This window comes from Mus caroli, chromosome 1 (assembly GCF_900094665.2).
Source record: "Mus caroli chromosome 1, CAROLI_EIJ_v1.1, whole genome shotgun sequence".
NCBI lineage: Eukaryota > Metazoa > Chordata > Mammalia > Rodentia > Muridae > Mus > Mus caroli.
The window spans coordinates 99909184-99932687 of record NC_034570.1 but is presented as its reverse complement, the minus strand read 5'-3'; the positions used below and the strand labels follow the sequence as shown (position 1 = coordinate 99932687).

Sequence of the window (23504 nt, the reverse complement as noted above, 5' to 3'; positions counted from 1 at the left end):
GATATCTGGGGCCGCGGGCTCGCTCTGTAGTATTACCCACAGCAGTCTTGGGCGGCAGATATGAGTTGTCCTTATCACTCACACCTACTCTCCATGGCTTGGTTTCCATGGCTATCTGGGACTTGGGGGTGCATGGCAAGTGCAGCCTCAGCGGGCTCAGGGCTGAAGAGGCGAGCAGCTTTATAGCATCTGGAAAAATGCCTTCTGAGGCCATGTGTTCTTTATACCTCTCAACCCTAATCCCTTTCAAATTAGTGCCCTCTTAGTCTTTATATATATTCTGAGTCCTCTTAGCTTTGCTTGTTTTTTATATTTTTTAGGACCGACAACTTGGAGTTTTAGGGGGCTCTAATTCTCCCCTTCTTATTAGACTTTAATAGTCTGTAACTCTGCATTTAGGAATGGGGCCCAATTTCCTCCATCAATGTTGGCTTGTCGGCAGCTGTTATTGTTCAGGAGCTGGTGATATCGTTGATAAGGTTTGTTTTGTTTTAGCAGCCTTATTGTTGGGAATTCATGATTGCAGCTTTTCTATTGTATCTAGAAAACACTGTCTTTGTAACAGACTTCTTGCTTACCTAGATTTTATGATCTTTCTACCCCTTCTTCCATCAGCCCTGGTTGTAATACTTGTACTGTAAATGTATCAACTTGGGCAGGACATCTCAGTCAGCCATTCATGGCATTATGACCAGTTGTATGTTTCTATCAGATTCTGGAACACAGGGCACCCAATGGAGAAGCTAGAGAAAGCACCCAAGGAGCTGAAGGGGTCTGCAACCCTATAGATGGAACAACAATATGAACTAACCTGTACTCCCAGAGCTCGGGTCTCTAGCTGCATATGTAGCAGAAGATGGCCTAGTTGGCCATCACTGGGAAGAGAGGCCCCTTGGTATTGTAAACATTATATTCCCCAGTACAGGGGGATGCCAGGGCCAAGAAGTGGGAGTGGGTGGGTAGGGGAGCAGGGCAGGTGGAGGATATAGGGAACTTTCAGGATAGCATTTGAAATGTATATAAAGAAAATATCAAATAAAAATATTATAAAAAAATGAAAAGAAAAAAAACCAAAAGCCCTTAGACAAATCATATTCAGGTAACAGCTGTAAAACAATTTTCATATACTGGTATGGAAACAGTTCTAGAATATAGTGAATAATAAGATGAGTCATATCCAGTCCAAAAAAAAAGAAGAAATACCTTCAATGAGAGATGAGAGTAACACGTTACACTTATCTATAGGTATAAGGATAAGTGTTTAGCAATTAGCACTTCTACTGGTAGGAAATTTACATTATCAAGTTCTCCCTTGAGTTCGATGACCTTACTAGCATAGATGATTCGTTAGGATTACACTGCCAACCAAGATTTCCCCTCTGGGAAGCAGACCTTAGGTCTAATTAGACAGCTGTTAGTTACCACTAAGATATGAATGCCACTCTGAAACCTTTAGGTATATCTTGCCAGGCTGATGGCTTGATAGCTGGGTAGGACTATTAAATGCTTTCTTTCTGCATGGCAGCACCTTCTGGTAATATGAAAGTTCATCTCAAGCTAGGCTTTTGAGTCAAATTCAACTAGGTTCCTCCAAGTCCTGTGTCTGAAGTACATGGTGTCTTCAGCAATAGAGACTTATCTTCATGTTCTGGGAGGTAACCTCAATAGCTTGTACTGTTTGGGGAGTCTCTTAGACTCCACTGGCCAACAATCTGAAAGGAGATCTCTCATGCCTAGTACTGGGGGATTTCTTAGATAATCTAGGCTGTTGGCTCTATCATCCCAAGTGGCATAACTTCATTTAAAGTATATACATATGTATACACATACACTTGTGTGTATTATATATAACTTTAGCTAAATATAAAATACTGTGATTCCATATAGATTCTTCAAACATCTTTAGTGTTATGTATCCCCTTCCCTCCCTCCGATTCTGTGTTGATGTCCCTCTCCCCCCATGAGTTAACATTCTCTTTCTCCTATCACCAGAGTCCTGCTGTTCTCTTCTCTAACACTTCTCCTCTACCCCGCAGTCTCTGTTACTTGCCTGATTTCTGCAGTTACTCCAGAGTAGATACCAACATCCAAATATCTGTAGCTAAAAACCAAAGATGAGAGAGATATGGCAGTTATCTATCTAACATGTTACCCCATTCTACAAATTTTCTAGTTCTATCCACCAACTGGCAAATTCGCACATTTCCTTTTTCTTTGCAGCTCAATAGAATTTCACTATGTCTATGAGCCATATTTTCATTGCCCATTTGCTAGATAAAGGAAATTTAGGGTGTTTCTATTCCCTAGCTATTGTGAATAGATTGGCTATGACGATAGCTAAGCAAGTATCTGGGGAGCAGGACATCAAGTTCTTCGTCATAGGATAAACTCATATTTAGGTTTTTGGGAATGTCCCACACTAATTTACTAAGTATCTGGCCCAGTTGGCAGTCTCAACAAAAATGAGGGTTCCCCTCACACTCTCCCCAGGATTTTTGGCACTTATTGTGTTGATCTTAGCCATTTTGACCGGGATGAGGTGACAACTCAGTTTTCTTAACTTGCAGCAGCTTTGTAGTTGATGAGGAGGATGAACACTTTTGAGAAATTTCTTAGCCTTTTTAGTTCTTCTACTTGGAATTCTCTTTTCAGATACACAGCTCAGTTTTAATTGGGTCTTTTGGTCTCTTAACTCTTTGGGTTTTTATTCTTTATACAATCTTGATATTAATCCTCTATCGTACGTGTAGCTGGCAAAGATTCTCCCCTACCTGTCAGCTACACAGCTTGGATGCTGGGAATTGAAGTCATAACTTCTGAAAGAACTGCAAGTGATCTTAACTGCTGAGCCATCTCTAGAATCCCAACAATTTTTTACATTTTGTGAGTCGACTTGCCAGGGCCCCAGGACCCAGTGATTTGGACAGACATTAGCCTGGCTGCTGCTGCCGCTGTGAAGGTATTTTTAACAAAAGATTAGCATTTGAAACAGCACACGTCGAGTAAAGCTGATTATCTTCACCAAATGGGTAGAAATCATGTAATCAGTTGAAGGCCATAAGGGAAAATAGCTGAGATCCCCTAACAGAGGAAATGCTCTCCTCATTCTAAAGCTAAAAAATAGCATGAGTCACTTCCTCTTGTTCTTGCTCAATATATTATCCATATTCATGATATATCATATATTAATGACCAGCCAACCTGCCTCAGTCTCATGCAGGGAGATCCAGGGATATAGTGTTCACCCTGGCATGGGCTTTTCATTGATACATCTGCATTTAAGTAACTCATGACATAAAGGTAACCTTCCACTCATATTTCTTTAAGTAACCCTAATAAACCTACTGGTTAGCTAAGCTAGACATTGATAGAATTGTTCCCTTGCTCTGCCTTCCTTGTCTGATCTGGAGTGAATAGATGTTTGTTCCAGTCTCCTCAGAAAAAAGACACAAAACATATACCCCTCATTACATTCCACATTTTGTACATGCTGGAACCATTGCACAGTGACATCTGCCATCTGCTTATTGTTCTGTGTTATCTTTAGTGAAAATTATGGAAGTGCTCTCTAAGTAGAAACATCCAATTGATATCTATCTCTTGTTTCCCTAATAATTATATTCACTGAATTGCTGATTTTTAAAGGAGGAAGGAATGTATTATATATTTTGACCAATAAATGATTTGGCTGGAAAACTGTAGTAGTAAGACAATGAGGCTATTAAGGCTCAGCCCCAAACAGGACATCTGTATCAAACCCTTCCAAGGATCAGGAAGCACTGCAGAAGACAGGGAAGAAAGAGGGTAAGAGGGACAAAGAGGGACACAATGAAGTGTGTCTCCTGGACATGGCATGCTCATTGCCCTCAGAAGGTCCCTGGAGCTGTGCTTACTTGCCCAAGATAAGCACAATGTTTGGCCCATCAATGTTTCATAGCAAATGGAGAAGGGGCTCAGAAGATACCTTTCCTGAGGAACTTATTGATAATTAATGGCCAGGAGAATGGGTGCTGTTTTCTTCAGTAGTGTGGTCTCTAATAAGTTACCCATGCTTCAGCAAACAACCTCTCACCCATACTTACTAATGCCAGCAACCCTCATTTAAACTTGGTAGGTCACAAACTAGAATCAGTGTAGGACGAGGAATTATGGGGAAGCAGAGGGGTTTCCATTGAAGAGGGAGCAGAATGAGACAGAGTAGTAAAGAGGGATGAAAAAAAGACCAAAATCCATTATGAACATGTAAATTGTCATAGAAGTTTTTAGAAAAAGAAAGAAAAGGGGGAAGGGAATATTCCTCGCACCTCGCATAAGAAAGCTCAATTAATTAACTGATATAGTTTATTCTTATCTTCAAAGAGTTAAAAGCATTGTGTCTATTTATTATGATCCATGTAGAAGTTTGAGCTGAAATCCATTGGCATGCAAGAAATTTATATTTAGAAATCGAGCCAAAGTAGAAATTCTAGATCACTCATTCACAATGTCACTCATAGAAAAACCAAACATATCAAGCCTTGTATAAACTTCTCTGTTAACTCAATTATGCCACTCTGTACTCAGATGCGGTCTCAATTATATGAAATCCAGAAGAGCACTGGTATAAATGGATCTTCTAACATGGCTGCTAGAGTCTTGGGCTCACTAACTCACAGGATAAGTCTGAGGTAATAGTAGACCTGCTTTGCAGATGAACAAAAGCTGAGATGCAAAGGTTCAGCCCCTTCGCCCCTGTACTTCTTAGCTATCTCTGAGGCCTCCACGATGCCCTCTGTCTATGGAGAAGCAAACTTGCCAGCAAATAAAATATTGCCAGACTCATCCCAGATAAAGAACAGGAAAGGACAATTGGCTGTGAACTGAACTGTGACAGGGAGTCGCTTCACAGAAATACTCTCCCCAGTGGCTGCAGCTGCCTCTGTGCCTTCTTCATTGACATCCACATATGACTTGTGAACAACCTTGGATAAATATAGGCCCTTGTCCGGTGACATTCCAGAGAGATCAGCATTGGCTACGTTGAAGATGTCCCTCATGCCTAGGGATTTCAATAGGGTGTTTAGGTCATATTTTACTGAAAGACTGAACTTAGGGATGTGAACATCCACTTCTCTTTCCACCATGTTAGAAGGGTTAGTCCACTCTCGAAGCATCTTCACATTCAGGTGTTTTTCTATCTAAGAGTCAAAACACAGATGAGCACATGTGAGCTAAACATATCATCTCTCTATAGAACAGATGTTTCTGTAATTCCCAGTGTGAGTGGCTCAGCTTCATTGCTGACTTTTCAACCATTGTCATTTGTATCTAACCATCTGGTCTTTATCTGTTGCCCACTTCTCTATATTCCCTCATTGACTTTCTCAGTGGATAGTCTGGAATTCCCTTACCATTTAGCTTTTTCCTAATCTTTTCTGCTATTGCGCCTGGAATTATTTTAAACCTGCTTCCTGGATCAGTCCAACCATTTGAAACTGTGAGGCACATCTTTATGAACTTGGTTCTCATTTGGCTTCTAAGATGCCATGTCTCTTTGTCCCACTCCTGATGACTTCAATCTCCTTGATGTCCTTTACTCTCAGTTATGTTATCTCTGAAGCTGAACATAGTGTGATTGCCTACTGCAGTGTTTCTGACTGGCATTCCAACTCCCACATATGTACTTAGGTTTCTCAAATGGTCCCAGGAACTGACTTCTCGTCATAAAGTCAAGCTTCAACATTTTCATCTGTTGTTTAAATACTACCCTTGAGTGTCTGGTACTCTGTAGCCAACCCTCTATAGCACCAAACTACATACTGTGTCCCTTTCATTGTCATCCTGTCCCAAAGTCCAAAACATGTCATTACTCTTCCACTCTCATAAAACAAAATGTTAAGATAAGGGTAGGTTTTCTGTCATCAAGTCCTTTTTATCATCTTTCACTAGTTCTAGTCCAAGTTTCCTTATATGTGCTCTGTGTTCTCCCTAGATCTGGAGTGTCTCCTCATTTTACCTGTTTCTCTTCTATTTACTGGGTAAACCTCACATGGAGATAATTCTCTGGGAACAACACCCTAGCCTCCACATTCTAATTTATACCTTTATTTTATTTTGCACATGATTTTATGTGAAGATTAAACTGCTTCCAAATTGCTAAGTGACTTTAACATCTTCTACCCCAGCTGACCACAAACCCCAAAGGCCTTAATCTCCTCTGCATTTGCCACACTGTAAGCATACCATCCCCACAGTGACAGATAAGCTTCTCTTCCTACAGCTCCCTCTGAACTGGTATCCTCCTCACTCCCTAATCCAAATGTATACAACCCAGCCCAGCTCTTTCACCCATCTCTCCTCTCCCTGGACACCAGTGCCATTGGCTGACCCTGAGTGTGGCCATCCTATTGTGTGAACCAGCCTCTCTCTTCAGGTTCCCAGAGGCACAGCTGTTCACCTAAGAAACTTCACCCTGTGGAATGTCTTGAGGTGCTGACTAGGTGGTGGCTAGCTTGGGCTTAGATGCTGCCTACCTCTCCTTCGAGGTCTTTCGATGCTAAGAACCTTCAGCTATAACAAGGAAGAAGAGACTGAACCCAAATTCCTGCCACCACTGATTCATGACTAGTTCCTGGTCCCTTTGCTTCCTGGTTGTGGTTCTATTTTCTTACAAATTTGGGATGTTAAAAATGGTTAGTCTGTAAGTATATCCTCTGGTTAGAGCAGAAAACTGTCCTTTAGAGTAACAAGGCTTCATTAGATCTCTAGGGCCCAATAATCTGATCACAAGTACATTTCATTACTACAGAATGATATCCTCTAAGTGTCTCATGAGCAATATGTGTGTGCATTTATATTGTATAACATGGTGAACCTACATGACTTTTTCAATGAATGAAGCGCTTGGCTTGCCTGAGTACTAAAGGGCAGGGATCAATACTTAGTGTTCAGCTCCTGGGGAAAGACCACTAAGATTAGTCACCAGTCAGCTAAGACAACAAAGGCCACAAAGAGTGAAAACACACACACACTCATACTTATGCATACACACATTATGCACACATGCACACACCATGCTCGCATATTAGCTACAAACTAACATTGTCCGCCTTTTACCTGGCTCACGCTGGCTGTGCCTACAGGAAGCAGGATAATCATTTTTAGTTTGTTGTTGGCATAGGGAAGCTCAAGGACTTGCATCTCTGGCTCCTTTATGATAGCCAGCTTAAATTTTCCAGTCTGATACATCATATCCACAACTGCACTTTTACCCTATTTTTAAAAAAGATTATAAATAAATTATACAGTAACATGTGAGTAGGTATGAAGGTGTATTTTATTTTTCTAACATGATTATCTGTGTTATCACTGTAAAATATAATGTTAATAACAAAATATTAGCTATACTTTTTATTACTTTCTTTTGCCCAGGTTAACAGTTCTGTAATCCTAAAATAAGTCAAAGTTAGAGCCTGTTGTAGAAGAATAGTAGAGAGATGATTTAAGTGAGTTATAACACTAGTCTCTAGCTAAAAAATTTATGTGGGAAGTCAAATGACAGGCTCGCCCATTATCTCTCTTAAGCCATGTGTATCCTCTCGAGAACAAAAGCGTTGCTTTATGAGTTGACACAGGAAGTAACCACAGTGCAAACATCAAGACTTCAGGAACTGAACACAAGAAGTTTCCACTCCTTCAGGGAGTCTCTGTCCACTCTCATGTCCAGTGAGAAAGTTACAGTCACTTTGAAAAACAAAAGCCATCAGCAACCTACAGCAATGCTTTCATGAAAACTTTCTGAATTTTCCTTAAATTAATATTGCATTTTATAAAACCTTGTCAAAAGTCCAGAAAGTGAAATACTTACCACACCCATGTGAAAGGGGGCTTTCACTGTCTCTCTTTTCTGGAATTTATTTTGCCATTGTCCCTTGAAATATATGGCACTCACTAGGACCATGACCGAGGATGGGTCAATTGTACCCTTTGCAAATAAGTTTGTGATTTTTCCTTGGAGTAAAACAGATAAAAGAACAGATATTTTTTATTTGGATTAACTTGTTGATAAGAGATATTTGCATACTTTTTTCACTAATTTAAATTTGAGATACCAGAAGAACTCCCATTCCTGTCACTATACATCCTTCCCTGTCACAGGAACTTCTGATCTAGAAAGTAATGCCTTAGGGATGGCTCAGTTTATCCTATTCCTATTCCTATCTAACACATTATTGTCCATTATTAACTTCCATACTTACCTTTCAAAGATCCCCCCTCCCCCTGGTGAACAAGATAGCTTTGTACAGTTCTCAAGCAGGGGGTCACGGCCCATTTGGAGGTCACATATCAGATAACCTGCATATTAGATAGTTACATTATAATATATAGCATAGCAAAGTAACAGTTATGAAGTAGCAACAAAATATAATTTTATGGTCCTCAAAATAGTACAGTCCACAACCTGACTAACTGTATTAGGAAGAACAGCTTTAGGAAGGCTGAGAACCACTGGTGTAGCAGGTAAAAGCACTTACTACACAAGCTTTCTGTTCTATCAAGACAACCTGACGTAGAAATGGAAAAGTCCCAACTGTTCTCTGATCTCTACAAGAGCACTGTGGCACATGTATACACACACACACACACACACATACACACACACACATGAAAGGACATTTTAATTAAAGTAATAGTGTGTGTGTGTGTGTGCGTGTGTGTGTGTGTATGTACGTGTGAGTATACTTGTAGAAGTCATAGATAAAATGAACGTCACTCCTCAGTTGCTTTCTGCCTTCTTTGAGACAAGGTCTCTTACTGACCTGGTGCTCCCTGTAACTCTAGATGAATAACCAGCCTGCCCCAGAACTTTTCCTGTCTCAAACTTTCCAGCAGGAAGTTTGCAGGCATATATCGCCACACATAGCTTTTTCTACACATGTTCCTGGGCATCAGTCTCAAGTCCTCATGCTCAAGCAGCAAGCGTAGTATTGACAGGTTATCTCCCAGCTCTGCCTATTTAATTGTTTTTATTGTTTGCTTGTCTTGTTGTGTTTATAGTAGTGGTTTTCAATATTTGATTATTTAACAGCTTCATACATATATGAAAAAAATTTTTGTCTTTCTCACCCTACAAATCTTCAAGCTGACTCCCATTCCCACAGAAATGGCTTTTAGACTCAATAAGTCCCCTGCCTAGTTTTTGCTTTGCGTATGTGACCCACTGAATTTAAAAAGGGTTGTCTGTGTAATAGTCATTGTAGCCCAGGCTGTCCTAGAGCTCACTGTGTAGAGCAGGCTATTCTGAAGTTCAGTGTTTACATTGGGTTGTGCTGGAACTCACTATCTAGACTAGGCTGTCCTGGGACTCACTGTTTAGACCAAGTTGTCCTTGGAACTCACTCTTTAGATCATACTGTCCTGGAAATCTGTGTATAAACAGGCTGTACTGTGTAGGCCAGGCTGACCTAGAGGTTGTTGTGTAGAAGAGGGTGTCCTGAGATTTGCTTTTACAAAGAAGGCTATTTAGAATTGCACTGGTTGTAAGTAAACCTGACTCTTTGTCCAGATGCAGGGGTTCAGGCATGCACCCCATTCTGGGTCACTTACTCTTGAAGTTGAAAACTGGTGTATTACAAATACAGATATCATTTAAAGTAAATGGATATTTGAAATCAGAAACATGTTTGGAAGATACTAGAAGTTGTCTGCTTTGTAAATATTCTGAACAAAGTTAAACATCCAGCTGCCCCAGTGCCTTTCAGAGCATTGCAACCTAGAAATTTGGACTGTAACCTGTCACTGCATGAAGCACAAGAAGGCTCAAGCATCCAACTCTAGTCATAAAGAAGAGTTCCATTTTCATTATACTCTTGAGGCTACACTGTAACTATCATATTAAAGCAATAGATAAACAATGATGCTTAAAATGTTTCTGAATGAATGAGAGATTAATTTTAATAAAAATTGATAACTTTATGACATTTCTTTAAAGTAGAAAGGGTGTTTATTTCTTTCCCAGGTCTCTTGGCATAGGACAAATGATTGTAAGATATATTCTTAAGTATGTTCCAAATCATTCATTGCATTCACTTTATATTAGTGCAATGATTTGTTTATGATCAGCCCAGGTAGTGCCACTGTTAGGGGATTTTGGAGTAGGTGTGTGACTGTGGGCAGGAATTTTAATACCCTCACCCTAGCTGTCTGGAAGCAAGTATTCTGCTAGCAGCCTTCAGAGGAAGATAAAGAATTATCACCTCTTCCTGTACCATGTCTGCCTATGTGCTGTCATGTTTCTGCCTTGATGATGAAGGTCTGAACCTCTGAACCTATAAACCAACCCAAAGTAAGTGTTTTCCTTCTAAGAATTACCTTGGTCATGGTGTCTGTTCACAGCAGTAAAACTGTAACCAAGACAACAAGTCTTCAACTTTTAGATGTTATACTTGTTGACTTCAGCTCCCTTGTAATCATAGCAAGGCAAGACTTTCCCCAATGGAGCATAAAGTTTCTGTACACACACACACACATAGAGACACACACAATTATCCTTACCATTAGTTTTATTTTTAACCCAAGCGTTAATACTTTTCCTTGTCTCTTCTGCAGATAGTTCAAAATCAACAGTTTGAAGCTTGGCTTGGTATAGTTTCTCACAACATCTTACATATTGCTGTAAAAGAAGGGACAATTGAGAGGCAGCAGAAAAATAGTGCAAGGAAGGGTCTGGGAATACGGCCCAGTGAGTAAATTACTTCCTATGCAAGTGTGAGGAGCTGAGTTCGCACAGCCAGAACCATGCAAAAGTCAGGTGTGTCAGCGTGCACTTGTAACCTCAGTTCTCCTACAAGAGATGGAAAGCAGAGACAGGTGAATTCCGGAAGCAGGATAACTTGCTGTAAGAAGTGGTAAGCAATAAGGGAAAGACCTTGTTTTAGAAAAGACAGAAAGAAAAAACTTACACACAAAGCTGCCTCTGACTTCCATATACACATGTGCTTCAGGTACTCACTCCTGCAGCAACACACACACACACACACACACACACACACACACACACACAGACACACACAGTCCTTGCAGTTTAGAATGTTCTAAAGTCCTAACACAGAGAGAAAAATCTGTTGCTGTCAGAAGTTAAAACGGAACAAAATCTGTGAGTACTTGTCTTTAAATCCAAGGATTTCCAAAAAAAAAGAAAAAGAATAAAAGAAAAAAAAAGTCCAGAAACATTTGGCTGTTTTCCCACTATATCACAGGTTTTCTTACAGCAGTGCATTCAAGTCAAAATGATGGATTTCATACATGGGCAATGGACACCTTTTTGCCTGTCTCTATGTTTTCCTCTTCAAAGTAAAGAGCAAGAGTCTTACAAGAAAACTTAAGTATAGCAGCTAAATGGCTTCCTTCTTTCCTCAGGAACAAATTCAAAACCACCACTTCAAATCAACATTTATTTACCCTGTGTCTAGGTCACTGCTTGGGCGAGGTAAAGACAAAAGAAAGTATAGCAGCTCAAAGGAAACAGTCCATGACTTCCATCACCACAGACACTCAACAGAACACATTTTTCTGAGCTTCTGTCAGAGTAGAAGGAAGATTCTTAGAATGTCTGCAGTGCCAAGGTGGCCTATCCACCTCAGATGCAAAAATTCTATCAGAGATATGTGATGACCAAGACAGCGTAAGCGACCAGAGTGGGGAAGAAAACAGAAATTTGAGGCTTCTTCTCAACACTTCAGTGATCTTGGTCAAAGAAAAAGGGACCAAGTACAACAGTATTTCATGTCAGTCATTATAGGAAGGAAGCTTGAGTCTAGATAAGAATCACATCTCGATCTTGGTAATCACTGGTGTGACCTTTGTCAATTGGGATTTTCAGAAACTGTTTTATACACGTTAGAGTTCATGGAAATTTTGTGTCTGTGGAATAGCACAATGAAACCATTGTATGATGTAAATGCCTGTGATTAGCTTAGAAGTTCCTGGCTCTGGAGATAAAATAAACATTCAATGAAACTACACACTTCAGTGTTGGTGGATAAGATCCAAAACCCATCTCTAGTTTTGGAGTTAGAAAAATTCCTCTTTTTTTTAAAGAGAGAAGTTACTTACCCAAAGTCATATATTAAGTGGAAGAAAACCTCTCATTTCTTGGTTCATATTGAATGTGCTTTCAACTACCTCTTGATAGTCAACCATCAAGGGTCATTGCTAAAGATTAGAAATGTATTTCACCTTTCTTCTCATCCTCACAGGGCAACTCTGACAAATGCCTTCATTTTGTGCTTTACTTCTGACCTTAGTTATTGCATGGCTTTAGGGATTTGGCAGAGAAAGGAAGTTTCACATGATACTGCAGGACTCTAAGTGAGAATTTTAATAAAGTCGTGTCTCTAAGCTAAAATTCAACATTATAAGAATACCATGAGTTCTGTTCACTCTCCCTTGATCTTCTATATGAAATTAAAAGGGTGCCATGTTTGCTCACCTTGTGGAATGCTATTGACCTCGTCCCGTAGATTCTGTTAGCAATGCTGAGGGAGTTCTGTTGGTTAATGTGGGAAATCAGGGCTCTGAAATCAGGATGCAACATTCCAACTTGGCTGCACTGGGAGTGTTGAACAGAGAAGACATGTGATTGCTTTCAAGCCATTGAAAATTTAGAAATAATAAAAAGTATAATATCTGTACAGCAAGATGTTTGCCTTCTAATAGACAGCAGTGAACAAGATGAGATGAACTTGAATTTCCTTAGCAAAATGATCTCAGCCAACCATGCAGGTTCTTGTGTACTTACTTGATGATCCTAATACTTTAATCCAAAAGATTAAGTTTTCATGAACAAAGAGATTCTAATGCAACTTCTGCGGCTCTCTGTGTATTTATATTTATATTTTCAATGCCAGGTCTTTTCTTTTATATTTTTGACAGTTTGTTATTGTATTTTTGTGTTATATGAAGTGTGGTCATATTTTCTTCCATATTACCATCTTGTCCTTCTTAGATTCTTGTTTATCCTGTCTTCTCAATTAGGGAATGGTGTTGCTAGATAGGCCTGGCTCAAACAAATTCTTTATGTATACCAGTCCTGCATTGAACTCTACTACAGTCTTTGTGCCTCTTCTGCTAAGTGCTGAGATTGCAGGCATGAATCAACATGCCCAAGCAATGTCTCAGTGCATTGTGAATGACTACTTAAACCAATACTTTAACCTTCACTAACAAGACTTAATACATTCACTTACTTGTGCAGTAGCAGCTCTGCTAAATTTGCAACTGTAATACATCTGAATGATGATTAAGAATTCATAGATGCCAAAAACAACAATGAATATATTTCCTGAATAATGGTTTCTAATAAGTAGGGTTTCTGCAAAAGTTTCAGTTATGTCTGTTTATGTGTCTGTGTTTGTGCATATACCTGTGTTTCTGTCTGTATTCATGTGTATATACATTTATTCATATACCTACTAAAACTACTATCTTGAGAGAATTCCTTGTAAATAAGTGAACACTCCTTGGGGAATAACTAGGTACCATTGTCTCACAGCCTATGGATGGGGCTGCATCAGGGACAGTATGTAATTAAAAGCCAGTAATTTCTCAGTGACTCTCAGTAGAATGAGATAACAACAGACAAGGGCACAGAACAAAAAAGTCTGAATGACAATGATTGGATTGAAAGAGTGAATAGAGAGACTTTATCCTTGTTGCTATCATTACTACCATGGGCTAGATTCAACACTCTGCTGTGATTATTGGGAGCATTAATAGAGAACTCTGGGACAGGGCTGGCTTCCTTCTGGCACCATGAGAGGTCTCTACTCATCCAGACTGGTGGATGACTTCTTGGTATATAAAGCTGAGAGTACTGGATATGAATAGAAGCACTGAGAGCAGCATACCTCAGAAGAATTTTTCGTCTTTGCTTTTAAGACTCCTGAAAAGCAGTCATAGTGGAGCACCTGGGAAAAGAAAAAGAGATCAACTGGCCACAAAAGTAATGTATGATCGACTAAATCTGAGAGCTATGTTCATGCTTCTATTTTAGATCAAGACCAATATCAATAGATAACACCGAATAGTATGTTTCAGGTCCTAAGTTAAGTCCCTAGGTGTCTTATTTAACCCTACCGACAACAGCACAGGTAAACTCTATCACCTTCATTTGATGTTAGAAAAACTGAGACCAGACATGACAAGCACCCTTACCCCAGCACATAATTTGCCAGGTTCTAGGAGCAGAACTCTATTATGGGAGGCCACTCTGCCTTCTTCCTACTCTTCAGTCTTTTAACTAGAGCATGGCTCAAAGGGAGCCCAGAAAACATGGCAGTTTCTCAGTAAAGTAACAGCAAGGCAGCAGCTATACTAAGAGCTATCAAGAGATACTTTCTAGACATTCAGAATAATAGAAATCCATGGAGTGGAAAGATCTTGCAGCCAGGGTCATATGACATGTCACCATTTCTCTAGAAGTAAAATGGGAATAACAATCCCTGCTTGCTAACAGGGTTGCCATGAATAAATTTAGTAATACCTTCCTTTTTAAATGTATTTAAAGTCTTATAAGGGTTTTCAGTTCAAAATTTTAGATCAAAAGAATAGTATGAAACATATGTTCTCTATTATGTTCAAATAGCCAAAATAGTAATGTTAGAAGTGATCATGGAGGGGCTAGACCAAGGTCCCCTACATGCTTGTAGCAGATGTCCAGCTTGGTCTTCATAGGAGTTTCCTAACAATGGGAGTGGGGGCAGTCTCTGACTCTGTTGCCTACCATTGGATCACCTTCCCCTACTTGGACTGCCTGGTTGGGCCTCAGTGGGAGAGGAGGTTCGGAGTTCTGCTGAAACTAGATGTCCCAGGGTGAGGTGGTACACAAGGGAGCATCCCCTTTTCTGAGTAGAAAGGGAGGGAGAATGGAGGAGGGATTTTCAAGGGCAGCACTGGGAGGACAGGAGTGAAGGGACTGCTATTGGGGTGCAATATGAATAAACAAATAAGTTATTGAAAAATTGAAAAAAGTTTCTGTACTGTACTGACTTATATTAAATTCTTTTATTTAGAGCTTTTACCTTTCTAATAAATATGACTTGCCTAAATATGCCTTTTCATGACACAATATCTTTTTAGATGAAAATGGCTGAAGTGTGTCAGACAAGAAGGAGGAGCACATGAGAGATGCCTGGTTCCTGGGGGTGTTCTGCTTCACATTACCTTTTCCATTTGCTCAGCACTCTTTCCCCTGGCACCCAGGAGAAGCATGCTTAGAGCGTAAAATGTAGTCAGTGGAGAAAAGAAGATGTTTTCTCCCATGTTGCTACTGCTCAGCTCTTTGAACACATCAAGGCAAAATTCAGTACTCGCTGTGGTGATGGGATCCATTCTTATGCAAACAATGCCTACAAGTAGAGCAAATATATTTCAGTCCTTGTGTGCGTACTTTCTAGGCTGTACAATACCCCTTGCCCTGGGATGTGTGTGCCAAAATGCTTATGCTTCACAGACTCAGACAAACTGTTGTTTTCCCACCAGACTGCTCCTGTTTAGAACCTCACAGGAGGAGGGTAGCAGCTCTCTAGGCAGTTTCCCACAAACAACCTGACACCTGACACAGTTTTATCCCCATCTTGGCACTCTTCCAAGACTGTGAAGTAAAGCCAGAAGGTGACCCAGTCAGAGCCATATCAGGGGAGGAACAGAAAAGGGAAAACCTGAGAAAAAGAAGGTTGATGCTGCAGTGTGCGGTATGTTAGGGAAACAGCATATTGGGAAAGAAAGTCTAGTCCTACAGACACTGATGGAGCACCAGAGAGAGTGGAGAGCTAGCCATAGAAACAGCAAACATCAAGAGAAGTTCCTGACTGGCATCCATAGGAGGAGAAGTCCTTGGTTCTATGAAGGCTCGATTCCCCAGTGTAGGGGAATATCAGGGCAGTGACATGGGAGTGGATGGGTGTGAGGAGGAGAATCCTTTTAGAAGCAGGGGGGGGGGGAGGAAGAGGGGGGTCCTGGAGGGGAAACCAGGAAAGGGGATAACATTTGAAATGTAAATTCATAAAATATCCAATAAAAAATAAAAACATAAAATAAAATTTACAAAAGTAGTTACTGGCAACAAGGAGACTTCATTCTTCATAGGGTCCATTGCCAGCAAACACTTCTTTGCTTTGTCTTCCTGGTAGTCAGTCTCTTATTCCACTGCCTGCCTCCTGAGTAACCCTAGTCTCACATTCAGAGTCTTCATTGCTGGCAACTGCTCATCATAACTCATCAAGCTTCAGACCTGAGTGTTATCTGCTTGTATACCCACACCTCAGGTGACCTCATCCCAACTCAGGGTCACTTATCACCAAAACTCTGATAAGTCCTTGCTAGAAATCGAGTATAAAATGTGCCCCATAGGCTCATGAGCTGAATAACTGGCCTCAAGCTGGTGAAACTATTTTTGAGAAGTTCTGGGAATGTTAGGTAGAACCTGTCTGAAGGAATGACCTCACTAGGTTTACACACTTGGAGCTATTCATTTTCTCTCCCTACCCCTGTCCCTATCCCTGTCTATCTGGTCTCCCTTTCCCTATCCCTATTCCTGTCCCTGTCCCTCTTGCTTTCCCTCTCCTTGTTGCTGTCCCTCTCGCTGTCCTTGTCCCTGTCCTTTTTACTTTCCCTCTCCCTGTCCCTGTCCCTCTCCCTGTCCCTCTCCCTCTTCCTTGCTATCTCCCTTTCTTACTCATCTTTGTTCCCTCTATAATTTGTTCTATTCCACAATTCCTTCACTATGTTAGACTGAGCTTTCTGAAACTACAAGCTAAGTGGAACCTCTTCTTACTTTTTTATTTCCCCAGATGTTTGGTTCCAGCAAGAACGATGCTGACTTTGTTTTGAATGTATGCTGCTCCTCAATTCTAGACCCATATATCCAACTTCACACTTGACTCTTCACTTACATGCCTGAGGGTTCCTTCAGATTTGACGTGAGGGAGAGCAAACCCTTGGCTCCCCAGCCTTCCACCTTGCCTGTTCCATCACATCTTCCCTCATTTGCAGAACTCATAGTTCCACTTTTCCAATTTTCAGACTAATAACCTGGATATTATCCTTTAATACTTTCTCATTCTTATTCACCTTCAGTCTATAAAAATACCTTATGTCCTCTACTTTTAAAAATCCTGTCACTCTTTCTGATTTTGCCACTTTAGACAAAGCTTTCCCCTTCCATCCCAACAATATTGCAACACTTTGCATACCTGATTACCTCCTTCATTTTTATGTTCCCTATTTGTATTTTCTTGAGAGGCAAGAGTGGTGTTACTTAAAGGACAGATGCCATGTTCCTCTGTACTCAGCATCTTCAGTACCATGCCATTCTCAGAGAAGTCAAAGCCTTACCATACCCAGCATGGCACTTCCCTGACCTGACCCTGGCCTTCTCAAGACTCATCTCTGTCTTACTTCACTGACTCTTGATACCATAGCTTTCGCTTTCATCCAATCATGTCCATATCAGGTCTTCTACATTGTTTATCCCTCCTCTGAGCTGTTCTTGCCCCCAGTTGTCAAAAGGCTCACTCTGGAAGTCCTCTTTCCTTTCAGAAATACACTGCATCAGTAACCCTTTCCCTGGTCATTCCCATTGAAAACTCAGCCACATCCCTACATCATAACTCTTCAGGTTCTTTTTCTTCCTAGAACACTCCACCTGACTCACTACACGTGCCATTTTTTTATCTGATCTACTCCCTAGATTCCTGTCTCCATCAGATCATGGATTCCTTTTTGTTCTCCTTGGTGGACATGTAGATGCCCCTCATAAAAGTATGTGAAGAGAGGGGATTTTAATCCAGTAAGTACCACACTAAGCAGGTATGCATAGACTTCAGTGAAGTACAGAAGAAAGAAGCAGATCTACCCTGGGAGGCACAGCCTCCTTCTATTGAAAAGTAGGAGAGTTTTCCAGGAATGTGCAAGAAATCAGAACATCCATGAGAAAAACAGTGGGTTGAAAAGAGACCAACATGCAGAAAAAGAAACATACAGATCCAGAAAATGAAGTGGGAAGCCAAATGCCATGAAAAGTGAGGATAGAGAAAAGTAAGATGTGCCTTTAGAAGAGAACATGCCCCACTGAGAAGTCAGAATACCCAGAAAGCTCTTATGAAGCTGAGCTACCAGGTAATCTAGTTAGCATACACCATCTCTGTGACCTTCTTCCCACCTGCCCTCCTTTCTGATTTTTTCCTGGATTCTCTGCTTACTGTTCAGCCTCCTCTCCCCTGCTTTCTGGACAGCACATTTTAAATGTTAATTACCCAGCAGTCAGCAAGAAGACTAGCTGTGATACAGATTAAATGTATGCTTAGGAGAAGAACTTAAGCTTCCTGATCCCAAGTCTTAATTGCCTAAACTAATTAAAACAATTCAGCTGTCCTTGTCAGTGAGTGGCTTAGGACTTAGGAACTTCTGGAATCCTTGCTAAAGAAATCTTTTCCCTGGAAAAGGTCAATAAGCCCATCGGAGAGTCTCCTTTTTCAGAGCTGTGCTGTTTACATGTGGGTACCATTCGAGTAGCTTTGCATGACCATGAGGTCAAAGAGAGGGCCCAGCATGCCAGTGGAGAAAGACTCAGGGAATTGGAGTCCTTAATGACTCACAGCTGTGTGGGTGGATTAACTGGCTTGGATCTACCCTACTTTGGCATTTCTTGTCATGTCTTCTGACAGCTTTTCTTGCTTTGTAAATGAAACATTTTAGTTTAGTCTTCTGTTGCTACTTGCAGCTAGAAGCATCACTGCTTACTTCAGAAAATCTGTTTATGCCTCCTTGTCCTCTAAGACCAGCAGGCCCACTTAAGAAAGTTCATAGTTTTCTAATGCATCTATGCATTTTAGTTAGACCCTCACAGATCTGAAAACACTTCATTCTTTTACCTCTTCTCTCTTACATATAGTTCCACGTGTTTTTAGAACTCTAGACTAAGCACATGTTCCCAAGGACAGGATAGCAAACCATTTACCCCTCCCTGCTTCTGTCCATTGACTGTAGTCACTAATGTGTGTTTTCAGCCATGCCCATTTGACCTGAGCTCACTGGAGGTGTTCTCTCTGGGGTGTGACCGTGTGTGTCACTGATTTAGGAATGTGTGTCATGCTCCGTGCTCTGTGTTCTCACTGTCCTAAAGAGCCAAGGGCACATGGTCCTCAGGTCTGAGAGAGGGAGGGGAGCCTGTGGCTCAACCACATGCTGTCAGGCAACTGAGAAGCAAAAGGAAATGTGTCATCTGTGGACTTTCAAAACAATGAACCATGGCATTTACACGGTGCCAGTGATGATCATCACCCCATTCTGCAATTAACAATGGTCACTAAACCCATTCCCATGCACTGGGTGCTGTTTAGTAGCTCTGACACCACCCAGCATGGTGCACTAGAGCCAAGCCTGAGCTAGTCCACCATTTCCTTTTGATTTTTTTTTTTTTTTTGAAAACAAAATTATTGGGGGTGGGGGATTTGCTGATCTCGTGTCCCTGTACAGCCTGAGTCTTCATAGCAAGATGCTGCCGTTCAGCTTCATCTTAATACAGCTCTTCATCATACCTATAATAATAATTAGTGTCCTTGGAAAACACTTATTTGGTAATCTTAATAATAAAAGTCCACCCAGTACTGAGGTACATCCAAGCTGGCTGCTCTCCATACTCTATCAACTCTGTACTGGGTGGAGTTACTGGATGAAATCACATTCTAGGATGTAACTTCAAGTACATGTAGTTTATTTTCAATTTGTGCCATTTTGATTATAAAGCAGTCAAGGAACCCTGCAATTACTGAGGCTTCTTTTAGAACACAGTAGGGTCACTTACTGCATTCTGTACTTTCTAAAACTCTGACTGTCTTTCTTTATAATACTGAGTAGAAAAGCTCAAAGCATCAGCCCCTGCCCTTGGGAGCCAGCATCCTGTGACTACACAGGTCCCTCTCCTCTTTACTCAGCATGTTAAGCTAATTCACTCTTTTTCACCCGAGTCTCAGATCATACTTTTAATTTCTTTAGACAATACTCATTTTTGTAGGTGTTCTTGTAAAATATCTATTTTATTGGGTCATACACTTTTTGGTTTTCATAAGCAATCTTCTGTTAAGTGGTTTATTCTTCATTTAGTACTAAATATTACGTTGCTTCAGATGGATTCACTTCTGCCAGTGAATTCTTGTATTTTTGTCATATGTTACCCTATTTACTCCCCAGGGACTGATGCTTTAATGGCACTCTGCATCACAGCATCATAGGAAGTGCTGTGAAGAACATCTCCATAGTCTCTGTTTACACGCCTACACTAAAATACCTTTGAGAAATAAGCGATTGGTCACAGGGTCCACATACACACCAAGTACTGTATGTGCAGGATTCAGAGTCTTTAATCTTGAAAGATGAGCTATGCCTCTGCAGTTCTGCAGAGGATGCATTGGGAGCTTGAGAGATTGCACACTGTTGGGAATGGAGCTGTGGTCCATCTCTCCTGAGCCTCCTACTTTTCCCAATCGCTGCCACATGCTATTAAGTAATGCAACAGCATTGGCAGCTAACTTCAACAGATAAGAGTAAATAAACAGTAGAGCTTGTGTGACCTCACCACTGAACCTGGCAGCGCATCATACAAGGGGCAAAAATGCTGAGTTCATATTTATAAAGGTGTTAGAAATGTATAATTATAGTAATGTCATGAGCTTTGTGTCCACAGGCTTATAATGCAGCATTCAAGACATCTATAATCTCAGTCATTCTCTAGAACACTAATTTTTTTTTTGGTTTTTGTTTGTTTGTTTGTTTGTTGTTTTTGTTTATCTAAACAGGGTTTCTCTGTATAGCACTGGCTGTCCTGGAATTCTCGTTGTATACCAGGCTGGCCTCAAACTCAGAAATCCACCTGCCTCTGCCTCCCAAGTGCTGGGAATAAAGACATGCACCACCACCTACCAGCTAGAACACTACCTTTATAACTATAAGCACAAATCTTTTGCAACAGTTCTAGTTTCAAAATTGTATTCAATTAATTTTATGCTCTAGTCTTTATTGACAATTTTTCTACATTTGGGTGATTGTCTTTGCATAAAGAGAATAATATCTAGATGAATTACAGGTTTTGGTCCTGTGAATATATTGGGTTTTGTCACTAGAATTATCATTCCTTGGGGGAAGGAAAATAAATTTTTGAACTTATCAATGTCTTCATCTTTCCCCAGAACAAATATATACTAGAGAAAATAACACTGAATATTTATTCACATCTAGACAAATAAAGACTGACCAGTCAATTTTACACGAAGAAGAATGCACTGGGTAAAAGTCTAAAAGCATATGAATCCTGAAAAACACGTGTAGAACCCCATCGTGGCCAAACTGATCTGTAGAGGGAAAGTCGGGAGCTTCATGGAAGATGGTGCATTGGAATTTGAAAAGAAAGAGAGAATTTTAGAAAGCTTCCTTGAACATCTCTTTACGTTTCTACCTATATTTTAGGGCAAGAAACATCTTCCAGGAAAGTTGAATGTGTAATCTAAAGGTAGCTGTGGAAGAAAAGGAAGCAAAGGAAAATTCCTGAGTCTCTTGTCCTTTCAAGGTTTAAAAAAATGTATTCAAGAAGAGATGATTCTATTCGGGAAATGTCAGAAGGAGAACATGTATCAGAAATAGGTCTGTACAGAGACACAAAGTCTTGGTCAGCTCTTTCAGAGCACATATATAACAAAGACCTCAACTTCTTAAAACGTGAGCACTGCCTGGTTAAAGTACACATGGAGAAACTCACAGACAGAGACACAGACACAGACACAGACACAGACAGAGACACAGACACAGACACAGACACAGACACAGACACAGACACAGACACAGACACAGACACAGACACAGACACAGACACAGACACAGACACAGACACAGGCACAAAGAAACACACACACACACACACACACACAGAAAAGCCCACAGACTCAGACCCCCTACCTAGAGGAAGAGGGTCAGAGAGAGGGAGAGAGAGGGAGAGAAACCGAGAGAGATACTTACAGACAGATATGCAGAGAAAGACACAGAGAGAGAGGAATTTACAGATAGACACAAACACACACACAGACATACACACTCAGAGAGAAATTTATACATACACACACATGCACACAAACACCCACACACAGGCACACACACACACATTTCCATATGCACACACAGAGAAATACCACACTGACAAAGGGATAATACTTATCTAAAGAATTAGAGTTAATACTAAATAGAAAATATAATCATAATTTCTTCACTAAAACAATCAGATTTATGAGATATATTTAGCTGAATTTATTTTTTTATGAAGCACATTTTCAATGATATTCAAATGTGCTCATACCCTTATCAAAAGGTCAGCAAAGGACCACATTCAATTAAACAATAAGCTACCCCCTCATCTAACTCATTACAAACTTGTTAAGTGTCATCTTTTGCTCTTATTTATCTCCCTGTGACAACATTCTACTCATAAAGTACAGAAAGATTTCTCTTTACCTTTGTTGCTTTCTGATGGTGATGGGAAGAGTTTAGCAGGTTAGACTGGAGCCGTGTCCCTCCAAAGGAAATATAAGCCTTCACTTTTTGCTCCTCCCTTTCCACTGTGTTGTTATGATTCAGCTCTTCACCTGCTGGGCAGGAAGTACGGCTCCAAGAAGGAAGTCTTTCTGAAGGCCATATAGTGGCTTTGGCAGAATTACCAATGAACTGTGCTTTCTGAATCACACTATACTTATTATTCTCATCCTGCTTTATGAACAAAGAATCATCAACAAACCTAACTTCCACCCAAGGAAGTCTAGCTATCTGAAGAGATAGCGTGAACACATCCCATTGATAGAGCCCATGTCAACTTTCCAGGGGTTTTCAGAGTCATTATAAACAACACAAAGTCATGCAGTTAGAAAGATTCTGGTGGTGATAGATGCTCCATGGCTGGAGGTACATTTATTTCAAAATCTTCTGAGCTTTTCCTCAGGGAGCTTGGGCCTCATAGATAGCTTCAGCACTCTAGTAGCAGATAATCCCTCTCTCATAAAAAGACCACCACACTGTGCTCAACCCAGAACTATCCTGTGGTTTTTATAGAAATGACTGCAACCAAAAGGTACAAAAGCCACCAGTGGTGATCAGGTGCACGGCTAAAACCATTCAGAACAGGAAAAAAACTACAGACCTAAGATTGGGTGAAAGCTGCTGATAGGTATTTAGAAGGAGCAGTAGCTAGAATTATCAACAAGAGAAACCCAAAGGCCAGGCTTATGCATGAAATTCACAGCCCAGCTTCCCCAGGATGGTACCAGTACCTGTCTGAAGCGATAAAGACAGATTCATGTGTCTTTATGGTAGAAAAAAATAGTTTATGACCACAGTTTTCTCCCTATTCTCATCATGCAATATGCCTTTTCTTAGTTGCAATTAAGTAATTATATAAGATACAAAACCATGAAAACTTGAGTGTAAAA

At 40.5% G+C, this 23504-nt stretch overlaps 1 protein-coding gene across 1 annotated transcript; it reads right to left on the bottom strand.

Annotated features, from left to right (window-relative positions):
• Window positions 1-4326: 4326 nt before the first annotated feature.
• Window positions 4327-22583, bottom strand: Serpinb11 (serpin family B member 11). The gene is made up of 8 exons (XM_021174393.1): window positions 22537-22583; window positions 15202-15386; window positions 13887-13946; window positions 12470-12589; window positions 10534-10651; window positions 7847-7989; window positions 7096-7251; window positions 4327-5177 (listed from the first exon to the last, which is right to left on the bottom strand). Exons 2-8 carry the CDS (start codon window positions 15367-15369, stop codon window positions 4776-4778), a joined length of 1167 nt encoding a protein of 388 aa, XP_021030052.1. The 5' UTR covers window positions 15370-15386; window positions 22537-22583; the 3' UTR covers window positions 4327-4775.
• Window positions 22584-23504: the final 921 nt, after the last annotated feature.

Excerpts from the sequence above, each read along its gene's own strand:
- Serpinb11 (XM_021174393.1), bottom strand. The coding sequence starts at position 15,369 with ATGGATCCCATCACCACAGCGAGTACTGAATTTTGCCTTGATGTGTTC. Across the intron at positions 13,947-15,201 it reads GTGCTGAGCAAATGGAAAAG|GTGCTCCACTATGACTGCTT; the intron begins GTAATGTGAAGC and ends TTCTTTTCCCAG. Across the intron at positions 7,252-7,846 it reads CCCCCTTTCACATGGGTGTG|GGTAAAAGTGCAGTTGTGGA; the intron begins GTAAGTATTTCA and ends TTTTAAAAATAG.